At 42.3% G+C, this 18,533-nt stretch overlaps 1 protein-coding gene across 2 annotated transcripts in view; it reads left to right on the top strand.

Moving 5' to 3' along the window:
• The window catches only part of ATP7A (ATPase copper transporting alpha), a 60,731-nt gene that overhangs the window by 38,638 nt on the left and 3,560 nt on the right, over positions 1 to 18,533 (top strand). The window contains exons 9-22 of one of the 2 annotated variants that reach the window (XM_069986248.1): positions 3,129 to 3,351; positions 3,571 to 3,804; positions 6,049 to 6,140; positions 6,977 to 7,104; positions 8,156 to 8,310; positions 10,154 to 10,288; positions 11,728 to 11,922; positions 12,202 to 12,384; positions 13,996 to 14,203; positions 14,417 to 14,560; positions 14,648 to 14,790; positions 15,478 to 15,681; positions 16,007 to 16,124; positions 17,406 to 17,508. In XM_069986248.1, the coding sequence (XP_069842349.1) occupies positions 3,129 to 3,351; positions 3,571 to 3,804; positions 6,049 to 6,140; positions 6,977 to 7,104; positions 8,156 to 8,310; positions 10,154 to 10,288; positions 11,728 to 11,922; positions 12,202 to 12,384; positions 13,996 to 14,203; positions 14,417 to 14,560; positions 14,648 to 14,790; positions 15,478 to 15,681; positions 16,007 to 16,124; positions 17,406 to 17,508 (2,265 nt within the window). The remainder of the gene's footprint in view (positions 1 to 3,128; positions 3,352 to 3,570; positions 3,805 to 6,048; positions 6,141 to 6,976; positions 7,105 to 8,155; positions 8,311 to 10,153; positions 10,289 to 11,727; positions 11,923 to 12,201; positions 12,385 to 13,995; positions 14,204 to 14,416; positions 14,561 to 14,647; positions 14,791 to 15,477; positions 15,682 to 16,006; positions 16,125 to 17,405; positions 17,509 to 18,533) is intronic. The other variant, XM_069986249.1, reaches the window with a different exon arrangement.

Below are 18,533 nucleotides of genomic sequence, written 5' to 3'. Positions count from 1 at the left end.
CAGTTGTGCTGTGTACATACAAGTATAATATATATACAAAGGAACTCATTGTCATTTCTCATCCCCAGCTGTGTTCTCTATATGTAGAGAACATTTTCTAATACATACGTATACCAGCACAATAGACCTCATGGATTAGTGCTGTGAAATGTATCATTCATGTGACATTCCCTCTGCACCCTCCTCCACTCTTGCGCTTACACACGCACGCACGCACGTCATGTGACATTGAGTTTATTCCTGAAGAACAACTCAAGACTAACTGACATTCTAATTGTAAATATAGAGTTACATAGTTCACAAGAGTTCATCAATTTCAGCCTAAAATCGTGATGTTGAGTTTAGTGATCTGAAGTTTAGCGATAAAAGATCAATTACATCCAGTGGCCTAAATGTAGGAAACCCCAGCATTAAGCCCTACATATTACAGTGCATTATTGTAGCTCAGCTAAACTAGTAGGTGAAATAGTAAACAAAATGTCTGGTTCTGGAAGCCAGGAGAAGCAATGTGTTCCCAAACTTCCCTGTATAAAAAACAAAGAGGTTGTATGTTAGGGCATAGTGACATAATAGATGGGCGACACCCCCTTCCCCTCTCTTTCTGGTGGACTGGAGTGACCCCTGTATTACATGTACTGCCATTCATCAAAAGTGCAGAGGCTGCTCCAGGGAAAATGCCTGCCATAATCATCAGTTTGCCAAAAGTACAGGAGAAGGACCCCAGTCAATCATCCGATGCTTCAGTTGCTGCTCTTTGCATTAAAGGAGAAGTCTATCATCTTCTAAAAGCTGGCAGCCTGCAGGGGGAGCAGGAAATTGATTTCTAGTAAGAACTTACCTTTGCTGGAGCGGCCGCGGGTCCCCTAACGGAAGTCACTTTTTCTCGAGTTGTGGTGATATCGCGACCCAGGGGGAAAATGCCTGTCCCGGCTGATACACTGGCCACTCAGCCAATCAGTGACTGGAGCGGCGCTCCGTCCCAGTCAACAACTGGCTGAGCGGCCACTCCATCAGCCAGGTTGGGACTTGGACACCAGGTGGGGGTCCAGCAGCCACTCACTGCGGGCGCAAGGAGAGGTAAGTTCTTTCTTGAAATCAAGTAGCCTGCTGGCTTTTAGAAAACGCCAGACTTCTACTTTAATTGAAATAGAATAGTTTTCCATTCAAATGGTTTTAGAAAGTTATACAGATTTGTTAAATTACTTCTATTTAAAAATCTCAATGCTTCCAGTACTTATCAGCTGCTGTATGTCCTGCAGAAGCTGGTGTATTCTTTCCAGTCTGACACAGTGCTCTCTGCTGACATCTCTTTCCGTGTCAGGAACTGTCTGGAGCAGGAGAGGTATTCTGTAAGGATTTGCTACTGCTCTTGACAGTTCCTGTCACGGACAGAGGTGGCAGCAGAAAGTGACGTGTCAGACTGGAAAGAATACACTTTCTGCTAAGCTTATGATACTGTCACGGTCATGTGCACAGAGAGCAGGAACAGATGTGCTGAGCTGCAGGCTTTTCTCCCTGCTTTTTTAGAGATTGGTCAGGGTCTGAATGCTCCAACCCCAGTCAATCAAGACTTTGTTTCTCTATGATATCTTTTCAGTCAGTCACCACCTGGTGGTGATAGCTAAATGCCGGCTTTAGAGGTACCAGACCTGTGCAGGCAGGCTTTAACTATGATTCACTGTTTACACTTGGGGGCTGGGTTCACACTATGTATATTTCAGGCAGTATTTGGTCCTCATGTCAGGTCCTCATAGCAACCAAAACCAGGAGTGGATTGAAAACACAGAAAGGATCTGTTCACACAATGTTGAAATTGAGTGGATGGCCGCCATATAACAGTAAATAACGGCCATTATTTCAATACCACAGCCGTTGTTTTAAAATAACAGCAAATATTTGCCATTAAATGATGGCCATCCACTCAATTACAACATTATGTGAACAGAGCCTTTCTGTGTTTTCAATCCACTCCTGGTTTTGGTTGCTATACAGCCTCACAAATACAGCCTCAAATATACATAGTGTGAACCCAGCCTAAGGCTGGGTTCACACTACGTATATTTGAGGCTGTATATTTAAGGCTGTATAGCAACCAAAACCAGGAGTGGATTAAAAACACAGAAAGGATCTGTTTACATAATGTTGAAATTGAGTGGATGGCCGCCATATAATGGTAAATATTTGCTGTTATTTTAAAACAACGGCTGTTGTATTGGAATAATGGCAGTTCTTTACTGTTATATGACGGCCATCCACTCAATTTCAACATTATGTGAACAGAGCCTTTCTGTGTTTTCAATCCACTCCTGGTTTTGGTTGCTATGAGGACCTGACATGAGGACCAAATACAGCCTCAAATATACATAGTGTGAACCCAGCCTTAGGCTGGGTTCACACTACGTATATTTCAGTCAGTATTGTGGTCCTCATATTGCAACCAAAACCAGGAGTGGATTAAAAACACAGAAAGCTCTGTTCACACAATGTTGTAATTGAGTGGATGGCCACCATATAACAGTAAATAACAGCCATTATTTCAATACAACAGCCGTTGTTTTAAAATAACAGCAAATATTTGCCATTAAATGGCGGCCATCCACTCAATTTCAACATTATGTGAACAGATCCTTTCTGTATTTTCAATCCACTCCTGGTTTTGGTTGCAATATGAGGACCACAATACTGACTGAAATATACATAGTGTGAACCCAGCCTAAAAAGATAGTTTTTTGCAGTGTTCTTGATAAAAATTGCTGCATATTATACTGGGTTTACACTACATTTATCTAGCCTATTGGTTATATATGTCGGCAATGTGTTATGTACTGTATAATGTGGATATTGGAACCAGAGTCTCAGGCTAGAATTGACCAGCAGGTCACGCTTGTGTACCACTGGTTTATTCATTCTCTATTGGAGCCACAGAGATAACCAAACATTGGACCAGCAGCGCCCATAGTAAATGAATGGAGTCACGGTGAGACATTCTACAGTTTCCATTCTTTAAAGAGACTTATATGTCTTATATGTCATAGGGAGCCCCAGCAGTTGGACTAAAATGTTTTCTTCATATGTACATAAAGAACGCCATTCATATAACATGTGATCTGTGGTGTTCTCTTTTCAAGGTGGAAGCGATCATTTCTGATTAGTTTGATCTTCTGCATTCCTGTAATGGGATTAATGATCTACATGATGTTCATGGATAGCAGTCACAATATGCCTCACCACCACAACATGACTATGGATGATATATCAACTTATCACCCTACTATGGTCCTGGAATATCAGATCATGCCAGGCTTGTCAATCATGAACCTGCTGTCCTTCCTGTTGTGTGTTCCTGTACAGGTAAATGACTGCAAGACTAAACACATCCATCATCAATATTTCCTAGTTTATATAAGGAATTACAGACTATTTTTTTCCCTCTTTCACTTTGGCCGCCTTCTATACATTCAATAGCTTTTTCATAATGCAAATCTATGTCTACTCTCCTGACATATTACGTCCTTTCTGTATACTGTTTACACGCTGCTTTTTTTTTTTTTTAATCTGTCAATCTTTTAGTTTTTAGGTGGATGGTACTTCTACATTCAAGCATACAAAGCCTTGAAGCATAGGACTGCTAATATGGATGTACTTATCGTTCTAGCCACCTCCATAGCTTTTATTTATTCATTTGTTATCCTTCTGGTTGCAATGTGTGAAAAAGCCAAAGTAAACCCAATTACCTTCTTTGACACCCCACCAATGCTCTTTGTCTTCATTGCGTTGGGTCGGTGGCTTGAGCATGTCGCCAAGGTAAGCGGTAATGATGTAAGATAGGATTATACATTTATCATAGTGTTGAGGGGCCTTTTTGCAGCCATAGGCGCACTCACTCCTGTAAAGTTCTAGCTTTGGTGCACATTTGGGATTACGCTTTATGTGTTTGTGAATTTGTCCATAGTTTGTAATAGGCCCAACAATTTGTATAGATAGTGGGCACCACTTTAACCCCTTCCAGTCAGTAATCTGTATATATACGTTCCTACTGCACATACCCCGTGCGCTTCCTGATGTGAGTGGGACCACTGCAGTGAAAGTGATCCCGCTCACATCAGTGTTCGGGGCCGGAGGTAATGAGTCAGCTGCGATCCCATAGCTGACTCTTATTAACCCCTTAAACGCTGTGATCGCTGTAGATAGCAGTGATAGCTTTTTAAGGTGCTCAGTGACAGATCAAGGATCTGTCACTGAGTGATGGGTTGTGGGGCCCCGATCGCATGTGCCGACAGGCGGGGGTAAGCTCCATACCACCGTCCTGTCAGATGGGCGATCCATGTAGAGAGTCTGCTCTCAGGCAGGCCCTATACATCGCTGATAACACTGATCTATGCTATGCTATGGCATAGCATAGATCAGTATATGCAATCTAATGATTGCATATTTTACAGTTAATAAAAGTTGTTTTTTTTTAAGTGTAATAAAAAGTTTTTAAAAGTATTTAAAAAAAAAACCTTAAAACAAAAATTTTTATAAAAAGCAATCAAAATTTTTCTGTTACACCAATATGATATTAATAAAAACTAGAGATCATGGCGCAAAAAATGACACCCCAACCAGCCCTGTAGGTGGAAAAATAAAAGCGCTATGGCTCTTAGAAGGTGGGGAGGAACATTGCGTTAATCTGACCTAGACTTTTGTGCATCAAAGGGATCTGTCTTGAAGGGGTTTAATAGAAGGGTGCAATATATCTCTGGTATACTAGGCTGTACGATTTCAAATCAAAATAGAGGAAAGATGTGTACCCACAATGAGATAATTAACAAGCATCCAAAGTATCATTTATTTATGTTTATTAATGTAATCCCAGATGAGACAGACATATTTAAAACAATTGAAATACAGTGGTACCTTGGTTTAAGAGTAACTTGGTTTAAGAGCGTTTTGGTTTAAGAGCTCACAGTTTTTCAAAATTGTGACTTGGTTTAAGAGCATTGTTTTGGTTTAAGAGCTCCCTGTACTAGGTGGGAGCGCGAGTTGGGGAGGGACATTGTCTATATAGCGGGGTCTACAGCACTGTACTCTGACCCAGGAAGTCTCCCTTGCCTTCCAAATCATAGCAGATCCACTTCAGGCTGGGGCTTACATCAGGGGACAGGACTGTGGAGGTAATCTTTTCATAGCTGTAACCCTTCTCTTCCCGGACAGAGAGTGCTGCATGTATGTACCCACATCTGTACTGCTCAGTCCTTCATGCTCCCTGCAGTCTCTGTCAGTCCTGATGAGTCCATGCTGAGCACACACCCCTTCTTCATTGCTTTCATGTGACCACACAGACCTCTGACAGCAGTCCTGCTTCTCTATTCTAGCCTGTTGTACTAGGCTACTGCATTATAGGGATCTGCAGTTCCACCCTGTATCTACAAACTGCTGCTGTGTTTCAGGTTTATGCACTAATTATACATTTTACTCCACATGCGGATTGCTATACTGCACAGTAACCTATAATATTACATATTCAGCTGTTTATAAATGTTTGTTTCATTTGTCTTACATGTTATTCAAAATATAAAATCATTATTTTTGGGGTGTGGAACCAATTGTCTGCATATCAGTGATTTCTTATGGGAAAATTTGCTTTGGTTTAAGAGTGGATTTGGATTACAAGCAAAATCCCAGAACGAATTATGCTCGTAATCCAAGGCTCCACTGTACATAGAAACCATCTAGCAAATATATTGTTATATTGTGCGGGTTAATTGTCAACATACCTAGCTGGATGGAATATAGATGTGTCCTTTTGGGCTATGTATTTGGTATATGCATCCCCTTTACACTGTGCTGCCCATGTTTTAAAAACTGGCATGACTGGTGTAAAAAATAATGGGTAAAAAGGTGAAAACCTTTGATAAGTCCTTACATCCCCCCTCCATGTTTCTTGTGTCACTTTAGAAAATTTGCAATAAAGTTGCAGAGGAATACACATTTAGGCTCCTTTCAGATTGATCTTCTTCAATTATGATGTAAAAAAAAATCCTAATGTGGTAAAATATTTTCCAGAGCAAAACATCTGAAGCCCTGGCACGACTCATTTCACTGCAAGCAACTGAAGCTACCATTGTAACCCTGGGGCCTGACAACTCTGTCTTAAAGTAACATTCTTGGGACTTGCTAATATATGTTGTTTTTTTTTGTTGTTGTTTTTTTGGGAAGGGGGGGGGGTGTCTGAACATGATATCAGTATAATTTTCAGATTGGAAAAGTGTTTTACAATTAATATAACATTTAGCTGTTAAATTTACATTTGCCATTACTGACAGATGTCTGCAGAATGGCCACATAGAGCCCCATACTTCAGTACTTTTCTTTTTTTAGTCTAGCACATCCCATATCAGGGTATATCTCTGCCATATTTGTCTGTCCACATTGTATTTTATATTGATTTAGCATATCTGAATCTTAAAACAATGTGTTCATTTGTTCATTCAGGGGCATAGCTAAAAGCTTGTGGGCCCTGGTGCAAAATTGTAGTTGTACCTGGATCCTGCTGTGCTCCAGTGCTCCGACCTTTTCTGGTCAGGTCTAAATGCACAGGCCTCCCCTCCTTCTTCTACTGGGCTGTTGAATTGTATCAGTGATGTGCTGATACAGTTGAATAGTAATAGAGCTCCTTGCCACAGTTCTTCCGAACCAGTTGTCATTTTCAGGAGAACTGCAGAGTGACATGTAGTGAGGGGGTTTGGTGGGCCCGTGGGCCTGGTTGCAATGGCAACCATTGAGACCCTCATCGCTACACCAGTGTTCACTAAATTAACTGTTCAACTTAAATGGCCACTTGTGTTATGTGAATTAATTTTAGTCCAATGTTATGTGAAAGGCAGACCCTATTTATTATAGCACCTAATTATTTATTTACTCAATTATTTGCAATGACCTTCTTGCAATGAGTATTATTCCTTCAGACTAATGGAAATTTCTTCTATCACAGTGAGGAGCAAGTTGATGTAGAATTGGTTCAGAGAGGCGATATTGTGAAAGTGGTACCTGGTGGAAAGTTTCCAGTGGATGGGCGAGTTATTGAAGGCCACAGCACGGTGGATGAATCTCTCATTACAGGTACTTGTTGACACTGTGGAGAAGTCTCTAGTTGTTGTTTAATGAATGTTATGGCCATAATTGAGTCCCCAGTACACCTTGGAGATTTTGTTAGGACAGTCTGACTATAGTATGTGTATGGAAATGCTGAAAATATCCCTGAGATATTCTGTAAACTTGGTTTGCTGCTTACATTGGTTTGCTGCTTATATCAGTTCACCGAAGTCCTCTTTTCAATATGGAAGGCAGTTTCACTTGCATTCTGTGTCCTGAGCTTGGCAATGCTCTCAATTTTTCTAGCCTAGCCTGACAGGTACATAAAAGTCTTCCTCTTCCTTGTGAAAATACTGGCGTTCCTACTATGTACACTGTGCTGCCTCCTGAATGTAATCCTCTCTCACTCCTCTCCTTAGTTTGGCAGCTTCATCCTTATCATCAATATCAGGAGTTTGCTGCTTAAAACAGGGCTGCTTTTGTAATGTAAATCTTTTTTGCTACTCTTTTTATTTCTGCTCACAAACCATCTTGCAAATCCAGTACGTCAATAACCCCTTCTCCCTCCATTCTCCCTCCACATACCATCTATAGTACTGTATTTTAAAAAATCATCCAGCACAGTGGTATCCTTTTCAGTCTAAGCAGGGCACTCTACTACAGCACTAACCCATCATGGCATAGCAAAGGGTAGGAGGGCCGTTCTGTAATTGGCTAAAGAAGTGGGGGAAAAAAAGACTATGTAAGTACTGCTGGCAAACAGCTGAGCTGGGGGCAGGGGACTGATCCTGTCCCCTGAGATAGAGAGAAATATCTGTGCATCATGGAGGGGGCTGCAGTAGATCTACTCTGAGAGTTTATTATAACAAAACTATAATTGCACAATAACTAGAATGTTACACAGTGTTAATTTGTGTGAACTACTGAAAATAGTAGTCATTGCATTAACCTACTTACAGTAGATTGTGGAACCACATTGATGTGACTTTTTATTATGTGCCCTTGTGGGACAAAATGTACATAACCTGCTCTGCAGCATTTACTGTGTGATCTAAATCTACCCCATGTGCTTTTCTAGGTGAGGCGATGCCTGTGACTAAGAAACCAGGAAGCAGTGTTATCGCTGGCTCAATTAACCATAATGGCTCCTTACTTATCTCTGCCACTCATGTTGGTTCAGATACTACCCTCTCACAAATAGTTAAACTAGTGGAAGAAGCACAGACCTCTAAGGTAATTACTTGTATAAGCACTTTTCTTAGTCCCCAAAATATTCAATTTGAAGCCAGTTTATCAGTGGACTGTACCCCTTCTTCGCATACATGAACATTGGTTGCCAGTTAAGTATTCATTACCTTCTGGATGAATTATGATCATATTGTCAATTCTGTAATGTTGGGTTATCACCTACTTATAAATTTTCAGTAATAGAAACCGAACAAGTGAGCAGTTGTAAAAGGGGTAAACCCTAGCAGAAGCACATTGTATGATGTATGACATTAAATATATCATAGGTCACAGACGTCAAAATTGTGATCTTTTTGTATCTACGACCGCCTACAAAGCCATGTGTTTGCTTGTTTTTTCTTTGTAATGCCACTCTGCATGTTTCTATAGAATATATTGTGAATCTGAATATTTGTGCAGATGGCACAAATTTTTATTTAAATTTTTTTTGGGATGTGATGTGCCCAAAAATGCAATTCTGGCAGCTGGTATTAATACTGTATACACCAGGGGTGGGGAACCTCCGGCCCGCGGGCCGCATCCGGCCCCTGAGACCTCCCGATGCGGCCCGCAGTTCCCCTGTGATGCGCGCCGCTCTGGAGGAGGAAGGAGCCGGCATACACAGCATCCTCCGGTGTCTGTGACAGCTGCCGGACACAGGAGGATGCTGTCTATGCCGGCTTCTTCCCCAGCAGAGCGGCGCGTGTCTTTAGTCTCCTGCGGGCTGCACGCGATGACGTCATTTCATCGCGCGCCGCCTGCAGGAGAAGACCGGCACAGAGGACCTGGGACAGAAGAGGACATGGGCAGCGTGGGAGCGGAGGTAAGGTGAGTGGGATGTTTATTTTTTTTATTTGGGGTTAACTAGGCCACCAGGGACATGCCTGATGGGGGTTAACTAGGCCACCAGGGACATGCCTGATGGGGGTTAACTAGGCCACCAGGGACATGCCTGATGGGGGTTAACTAGGCCACCAGGGACATGCCTGATGGGGGTTAACTAGGCCACCAGGGACATGCCTGATGGGGGTTAACTAGGCCACCAGGAACATGCCTGATGGGGGTTAACTAGGCCACCAGGGACATGCCTGATGGGGGTTAACTAGGCCACCAGGGACATGCCTGATGGGGGTTAACTAGGCCTACCAGAGGCATCACTGGGGGGGTTAACTACAATAGCAGGGGCACTAGGGGAACAATACTTTGCCTTGCCCCGGGTGCTGCAAACCCACGCTACTAACTGCCGCACACGGTATGCGCCCTCGAATGATTTTATTAATGCCCGACCGGCCCTCGACATGGAAAAGGTTCCCCACCCCTGGTATACACCATTCACTGTATGGAATTAATAACATTAAAGAAGCAGTTCACAAAAAAATATTATTGCCCAACCCCCCCCCCCCCCCCCCCCCCCCGGTATCAGCTGGCACATATAGTCACGCGCACTCACTTCAGCTTCTGCAGTGACTCCTCTTCTCTGCCTTGTAATTGGATGCCGGAAGTCACGGGCTTCCTTGGAGAATGCGCCACGGGACCGTAACGAAGCCGGGCTGCGGGACACCGATCAGCTGTGGTGAGTATACGTGCCAGCTGCTACCGGGGGGGGGGGGAATAATATTTTTTTGGGGAACTGCTTCTTTAAACACAATAGATGTCACACTTACCGGGCAGCAGTCACTAGCCTCTTCTCCACTACCCTTCTTGTGGATCGGTAACATTGTCCATTCACCAATTGTTAGGAACATCTTTTTCATTCACTTCAATTATATATTGATATATTAATATCTATAATTATATATTAATATCTATATTTCCTATGTATGAGTGTTATCCATGTTTTCTCTTTCAGGCTCCAATACAGCAATTTGCTGATAAACTCAGTGGTTACTTTGTTCCTTTCATTGTCATAGTTTCTGTTGTCACCCTGTTTGTCTGGATTGTTATTGGCTACCGAGACTTTGAAATAGTGGAAAAGTATTTTCCTGTAAGTATGAGCTATATCTTTATGTTATCTTGTTTTTTGCTATCTAAATGGAAAATAAAGCAACATCTTCTGGCTGTTGATGTCATCCACACTTTCTGCTCATGTTTTGCTCTCTCCGTGTTTAAAAGAGTACTGTAACTTTAAAAAGATCTTTTGATGCGCTAGTTTTTGATCAGTGAATGTCTGAGTGGTGAGACCCATCATTAAACAGAGCTAGGAGAAGCGCTCCGCTGTGCATTTTATACCCCAGCTCGCTTCAGGGGATGCGTTTTATAGGTCCACTGTATATAAAACCCATCTCCCCCAAAACCTCCTAACTACCCCCATTAGAAGTGCCAGCAGCCCTGTTCACGGCACATAGGACGGGGCTGCTGGCACTTGTAGTGTGACTGACAACCCCCCCCCCCCAAGGACCCCATAACTCGCCCCAAAACACTCCCCCCTTCCTTCAGGTGCCAGAGCCTCTCGAAAGGGAGTCCATGCGCCTCCTGTGATATGGCATCCCCCCGCTGTGTCTCTCCTCTCCCGCTGAACAGTTGTACTGCAGCGGGAAAAGAGAGAGAGAGAGAGAAAGCGGGGAGACGCCGCATCACAGGAGGTAATGCACCTCCTCTCCGTGTGGCTTGGGCACGTTATCAGACTTTCTAATCCACGGTTATATAGACCATGTTTTTTTGTTTTAGGTCTGTCTGGTGCATGGATGCAGTACACATACAGATATGCATCCATTAATGTGTATACTGCAGTGTATAATAAATGTAGTTCAACTAACATTATCTGTCACATCCTAAATCTAATGCATTTATTGTAATTTAAGCTATAGCGTGGTTACATATACCGGTCACACCACACTATTCTGATCTTTGCCCTCTTCTATGATTTCTGTGGACACTTATTACTTTTAAGAAGTCTGGGGAAAATGAAAGTTTTCCACCAGGCGGGGCAGACAGGAACATAATAAACAAGTGCTACCTCTCCCCATGCCTCCGCCCGCTGCCTTACCATTCGAGGACTTCTGCTGGGCTCCTGCATCTCCTTTTTCAGTTATGTTCACAACTTGACTGATGGACTGCCCATTAAGCCAGTCAGTGATTGGAGAAGGACCCTGCTGCAGTCACTGATTGGCTGAGCGGGGAAGCCATCAACCTGCTTGGGTCTTTTTCCTCCAAGTTATAACGATATCAGAACTTAAGGGAAAATGAGTTCCATTGGGCGTTCGGAAGCCTGTGACACTGCACTTTGGGGGCACAGGGAGAGGTTAGCAGGGATTATTTATTAGGTTCCTCCCGCCCCTGCCTGCTGGAAAATTTTAGTTTTCCGCAGATTTCTCTTTTGAAATAATTATTAGTATTGCTGTTATATTGAGGGACTTTTCTTCTTACATTTTATTTTAGAGCTTAGTCTTCTTTCAGTAATTTATCACATAGTTCTTTTCACAGGGGTACAACAAGAGTATTTCAAAAGGAGAAGTAATTGTCCGCTTTGCTTTTCAAGCGGCCATCACAGTGTTGTGTATAGCTTGCCCTTGTTCACTTGGTTTGGCGACACCAACTGCAGTTATGGTTGGTACAGGGGTTGGTGCGCAGAATGGCATACTGATTAAAGGAGGTGAACCCCTGGAAATGGCACATAAAGTAAGCTATTTTATAATACCAATCTGTGTAAAAATGTACACCTTGCTCTAGACAGATAACTAAGTTCAGCTGTGTTGTACCTGGCCTTATATATTGGTCACTATGCAGTATGAAATATACCAAGTACATGGCATAAATCTCTTTGCTTGGGTTCCCTACATTTCTTTCATTATCTACAGTGGAAATGGATCTGTTCAGTCCCTTGTTACACCTGCTATGTGCTTGAAATATTGTTTCTGATTACTGTCACTTAAAAATACAGATTTCCTGTTTTCTCAGGTACGAACGGTTGTGTTTGATAAGACTGGGACAATCACACATGGTTCTCCTATTGTTATGCAAGTGAAGCTTTTAGTTGAAAGCAACAGGATGCCCTCAAACAAGCTACTGGCCATTGTGGGGACTGCAGAGAGCAACAGTGAACACCCCCTTGGAGCAGCAGTCACCAAGCATTGTAAAGAGGTAAGAGTCCATAAGCTTTGATTGCACAAATAGTGTGTAACCCTTTAGCTGACAGTTAAATAAAACCTAAATTATAAATAAAGTAATTCCTATTTTGTATTCTAAAGTATATTTTGACAGTAGACACCTGACACATTGTTAAAGTACTGCTCAGCAGTTTACGCTCCTCCCTGCAATCTGGCATCAAACCTAAAACATAACATAAAATTCATATTTAAGGATAGGTAAAATGCACACTGTGTTCTCTCTTTTCCATTTCTCAAACTTTAAGCCCTTGTAATTCATACATCCTAGGCAGTGAATGGGTCAAAGAAAGACAATTTGCTGCAAAACCACAGCCGTACTGCATTGAAACTGCAATGTATGAACACATCCTATTAGGCTCACAAACATCTTGTTCTCTCATTTGAAACCTTGCACAACTGATGACAAATCAGCAGAGAGAACATATTGGAAGACCATTGCCCAAATAAGGCCCTCTTCTCACGGCCGGAAAATTTGTCCACATTTCTAATCGGGAAATCCGGACGGATTTTCAGACCCAAAAAATACCAAAAAGAAAAAAAAAACACCTAACACATCCCATGCAGCTCCTGACCTCTTTCCAGCAGTGGGACGGGCTCCCTGGGCAGGCGTGATGAAGTCATATTATCACGCCAGCCCAGGGAAGCTTGTTCCTGCTACTCATAGGCTGCAGGACAGAGGTTCCTGCAGTCTATGAGAATGAATGGTGGGGCGGGTACTAGCAGCGCCCGCTCTGCCATTCTACAACTGTATCTGTGTCCGGAGGAGGATACAGTGAGCTTTGTCAGCTGCCGCTCCGAGATCCCGGGCTGAGTGAGCACTTGGTGGCAGTAAACTGGTCCTTCTTTCAAGCTGTGCGGCCGTGCAGCTTAAAGGGAACCCTGCTAGCAACCGATCAGGAATTCCGAAAGCTTTCCTGATGTGCAGGAAGATAGGACAGAATCTATAAAATCCTGACCTATTTTCCGGAACAGACACTCTTAACTTAAAATCCTCAAGGGTGTCCATGCCATCTTATGGGTCCGTAAATACGTCCAGATTTCCTGATTAGAAATTCGGATTGATTTTATGGCCGTGTGAAGGGGGCCTAAGTTATAGTTTTAAATTGTTTAAAGTGAAGCAGTCAGCACAATTGTGCTGATATGGTTCCCAGCTGCACCCTAAAGATCTACTGTGTAGATCCACCAGCATAACAGCTGTGTCTGTAGCGGTAGCTTTAGATCAGGGAAAGAGTAGTTTTATTATTACGTGCAAGGGCAGGAGAAGGGCGGCAACTAGTTATTTAGGTAGAGAGTCACCCGGGACTGGTCACTGCTCTCTCCCTGTCAGCACGCTCTGCTGGGGATGATTGACAGCAAGGAGACCACTATTAGGCGCTGATTAGTTCCCTTTAATGGATTTATTGGAAGTGCCCTATGTAAGGTACAATTCACACATTTGCTCTATTTATTATTACCAAAATGTACATTACATATTTATTGTTTTGCATGCAATAAAAGTCTGTGGCAGATGTTTTGAAGTGTTTGGGGTTTTATCTCACTTGAATGGTCAACTTTAGTGTCGCATAACCACTGTTTCTTTGAACAGGTCCTTAACACAGACATCCTGGGCACTTGTTCTGATTTCCAGGCAGTACCTGGATGTGGGATCAGATGCAAAGTCAGTAACATTGAACACCTTTTTAACACCAACCAAACAACATGCATAAACAATAGCAAAAATGCTCTGCTTGTACACATTGATGGAAAACATGAGGACTCTGATATTCATTCTTTTGCTGATTCACAGAAAGCAAGTGAGTGCACATATTATTGTTGCCCATAAAACTACAAGTTCTTTTCATTCCCTCTAAAAGCGTCCGCCTACTATAATGGCAATATGTAGACAATGTGAAGTGATGAGAATGTAGCCAAAGAGAAATCTGATATTGAATAATTGGACACTTATATGAGTTAAACTCATATTGGATTATTTGGTTCCTTAACCTTTTACATCTTGCCTTGTGCAGGTTCTTCACATCAGACATATTCTGTTCTTATTGGGAATCGGGAATGGATGAATCGAAATTTCCTTTGTATGACAAATGAGACTGACGTACTTATGACCGAACATGAGCGAAAAGGTCGAACAGCTGTCCTGGTTGCTGTTGATGGTAAACAACATAAGCTGTGGTGATAGAGCATATTGATTCTAACAGATGTGTTTATGGTACAGTCATGGACATTGTGCTTTCTTTCAGGTGTCCTTTGTGGATTAATAGCTATAGCTGACACTGTGAAGCCAGAAGCAGCATTAGCAGTTTATACTTTGCGTTCAATGGGATTGGATGTAGTATTAATGACTGGAGACAACAGCAAAACGGCAAAAACCATTGCCTCCCAGGTAATCTTATTAACCCATATGCCACTAGGGAATGGGCCCTGTCTGCCCATTGTTATTGTTATTGGCAAAATGTAATTTCAGTTATAGGTTGTATTTCTGGATGAGGTATTTTCTGCATGTTTCTAATTGATTAAAGGAGAAGTCCAGCAAAATGTTTTATTAAAGTATTGTATTACCCCCCCAAAAGTTATACAAATCACCAATACACACTTATTACGGGAAATGCACATAAAGTGTTTTTTCCCTGCGCTTACTACTGCATCAAGGCTTCACTTCCTGGATAAAATGGTGATGTCACTTCCTGGATAAAATGGTCATGTCACGACCTGACTCCCAGAGCTGTGCGGGCTGTGGCTGCTGGAGAGGATGATGGCAGGGGGACACTGAGGGACACAGGGCACTGGAGGGACACTGAGCATCCCTCTGCCATCATCCTCTCCAGCAGCCACAGGCCGCACAGCTCTGGGAGTCGGGTCATGACATCACCATTTTATCCAGAAAGTGAAGACTTGATGCAGTAGTAAGTGCAGGGAAAAAAGCACTTTATAAGCATTTCCCGTCATAAGTGTATATTTGTAATTCGTATAACTTTTGGGGAGCAATGTAATACTTTAATAAAAATTTTCGCCGGACTTCTGCTTAAAAATAAACCTAGATGATATATACATTTTACCCTTTATTTCCAAGGTTGGAATAACCAAAGTGTTTGCTGAGGTTCTGCCATCTCATAAAGTTGCCAAGGTAAAGCAGCTGCAAGATCAAGGTACACGAGTGGCAATGGTGGGAGATGGAATAAATGACTCTCCTGCTTTGGCAATGGCCAGTGTGGGAATTGCCATAGGGACTGGCACAGATGTCGCCATTGAAGCTGCTGATGTGGTGCTGATTCGAGTAAGTTTCACATATTCCATATTCCCTCATAACTAACAATTGTACATAATTTTAAATTACACAGCTGGGCAGAGAATATGGTTCCTAGGCTACCATTCACCCTGTTCTCACCACCATGTAGCCAATTGTCAGCAGCAGTTGGTCTGTTTGTTATTGTTTGTTATGTCTTTCTATAGTTATCTGTGGTTTAATCCACTGTACATCTATTTGTGTTAATGCTAGGCAAGAAATTATTGCAGGCTAATAGATGTGCACACACTAATAGAAGCCACATATATGTCAGTGAGAGGTCACTAAATATCTTCCTCTTGTCGATCTCATTCAGAATAATCTCCTGGATGTTGTCGCCAGCATTGACCTATCACGGAAGACTGTGAGAAGAATAAGAATAAATTTTGTTTTTGCCCTGATTTACAATCTCATCGGTATCCCTATAGCTGCAGGTATGTAGATGTATAAAGGAGATTCACTATTTACAAACAGGTGGACAAGAAATGCTGTTATTCCCTATAAGCCAAGCATAGTGTGACTAGCTCACCATGTAAATTCTATCTAATCAATTAGCATAAGGTTATAGTCCAGGAAGGACTGGGCAGATTCATCTATGTCTTTGTTGGAAAAGATTCATTATAACTTGACACACGGACAAATCAACACAGAAAGTTGCTTTGTGTTCAGTCCAGCTCTGCATTCAGCACCAGGGACTAGACATTGAACTTGTCATATAGCTGTGCATTACAGGGAACATTCCTGGTTGCTGTTGCAACTTTCTGTGTTGATAACTTTAGAACCACAAGAAATATTGCAAATCTTTGTTGGTGTCTGAGACCATCCTGGTCATCTTTTATATGCTATATAACCACCTTCCCATTGCCCTTGATCCAGTATGGTGGCTTTCAAGATGGCAGGAATGTTCCAGACAAAGCCTAAAAGATACCCCTTACCTATTACTTGCTGGGGTATTCAGATATGCAATTTAACCTTTTGTTACTGAAATAAAAGGGTGTCCTAAAACTTCCAACTTACCCTGTATATTATTCTGCTTAGCTTCTCTTGCTCTATAACATGATGCCAATTTTTATGGTGACACATTCCCTCTAAAGTAATCATATACTGAACTGAGGCTATGTAATACTGATTTTATGTATATATCAAGCCATCACCTAGGTAACCAATGGCTGTTCTGAGTGTGTGGAGGAGAGCCACTGGCTCAGTGATCGTCCTACAAAGCCCAGGTTATGTGTTTAAAAAATTGACTGAAGCAGCATACAACAACCCCAATGTATAATTTGGGAGGACTCTACAGCAGGTGTGCATAATGCCAGATGGTATATATTTTACATTTGTATGCAATACTATGAGAAAGAGAGTTATGCTATAGCCCTTACAAAGTTACTAATGTAAAGTCTGATGGTAGAGTGCAGGTTTGCCTGTGAGAGTAATAATATGAAGACAGAAGGCCTCCCATTTGTGATAAAGCTATCTGGCTTTCCCGGATTTTTTACATGGCTTTACATGGATCCTAAAGAGTTCTCCAGGACTTTATTGGCTATTGTTATGATGTGCAGTACCAAAGGACTTTTTTTTTATTAAATGGACACTACAAGCAGATAACTGTACATTTACACTTTGAGTTTGACTTAGGCATTATTGCAGGTATTCTAATACTCATGATAATACATAGTCATTTATTACTTATGCTTCTATGACCATTGTTGTTGCAGGAGTCTTCATGCCAGTTGGTTTGATTTTGCAGCCCTGGATGGGATCTGCAGCTATGGCTGCTTCTTCAGTCTCTGTTGTTTTCTCCTCCCTGCTACTTAAACTGTAAGTAATGTTTCATCTCCAAGTTGCTATTAAAGATGTTTGTAATTAAATACTTTGCTGTTCACATGGTTTTTATGTTATTCATCTACCTTAACATTAAAGGCGTTGTCCGGGCAGGGATTTTTTTTTAGTTATGGGCCTGGGGAGGTGGTGACTATAAAACAATAACCTACTCTCGCCTCCCTGGCTCCAGTGCTGCCACCGATATCATAAAGTATTATCTGCGCTGTGCAGCTACTTCCCAACTCTGGGGTTGTGACGTCATAGGCCCCTTAGCTGCTTGTTGGCTGAGAACATCTTGGTTGCACAGCGGGACATTGCAGTGTGGTGGCAGCGCAGGAGCCAGGGAGGTGAATGTAGAATGTTGTTTTAAATCATCCCCTCCCTGGGCATATAGCCAAAATATCCCTTGCCCAGGCAGCCCCTTTAGCACATGAGAAGTAAAAGTGATACAAGTAAATCACTGGACACCGCATGTAGTCTCCTCCTTTATGTGGTTATCTTTTGAGGGATATTTATAAATACTAGCATACTCATATGCCAGTCTTAAAGGGGTTATCCAGTGCCGGCTGCTAGTGAAATCGCTCAAAGCAGTGAAGTCCTAGGTGCATTGCCCCCTTGGAAACATAAATATGCAAAAGAAGAGCCCGTGGAGCTTTATCAAAGAGTCTCGAAACACAGGACTAGCCAGATATCCCTCCGGGAAGGACCCAGCCAAGGGGTGGCTCCTGTAAGGAAACAACCAAAACCACCATATTAAGTGGACCTATAAGTCAATGTAATAACAAGGGAAAAACCAAGACCAAGTAACCATCCACATACAGCTGTTTCAGGGTGTTGCCCCTTATCAGTGTGGAGCAGGATTCTGGCTAGGTAGGAGCAATGCCTAGTAGAGCCATAAGAGAAACGGATCACTGATCTCAGGGAGACCAGCCAAAAGACAACACTGCCGGCTGAGGCTCCACAGGCTCTTCTTTTGCATATTTATGTTTCCCAGGGGGCAATGCACCTAGGACTTCACTGCT

Source organism: Dendropsophus ebraccatus, chromosome 10 (assembly GCF_027789765.1).
Source record: "Dendropsophus ebraccatus isolate aDenEbr1 chromosome 10, aDenEbr1.pat, whole genome shotgun sequence".
NCBI classification, from domain to species: Eukaryota; Metazoa; Chordata; class Amphibia; order Anura; family Hylidae; genus Dendropsophus; species Dendropsophus ebraccatus.
The sequence above is the reverse complement of the archived record's forward strand: the minus strand, read 5'-3'. Positions and strand labels throughout refer to the sequence as shown.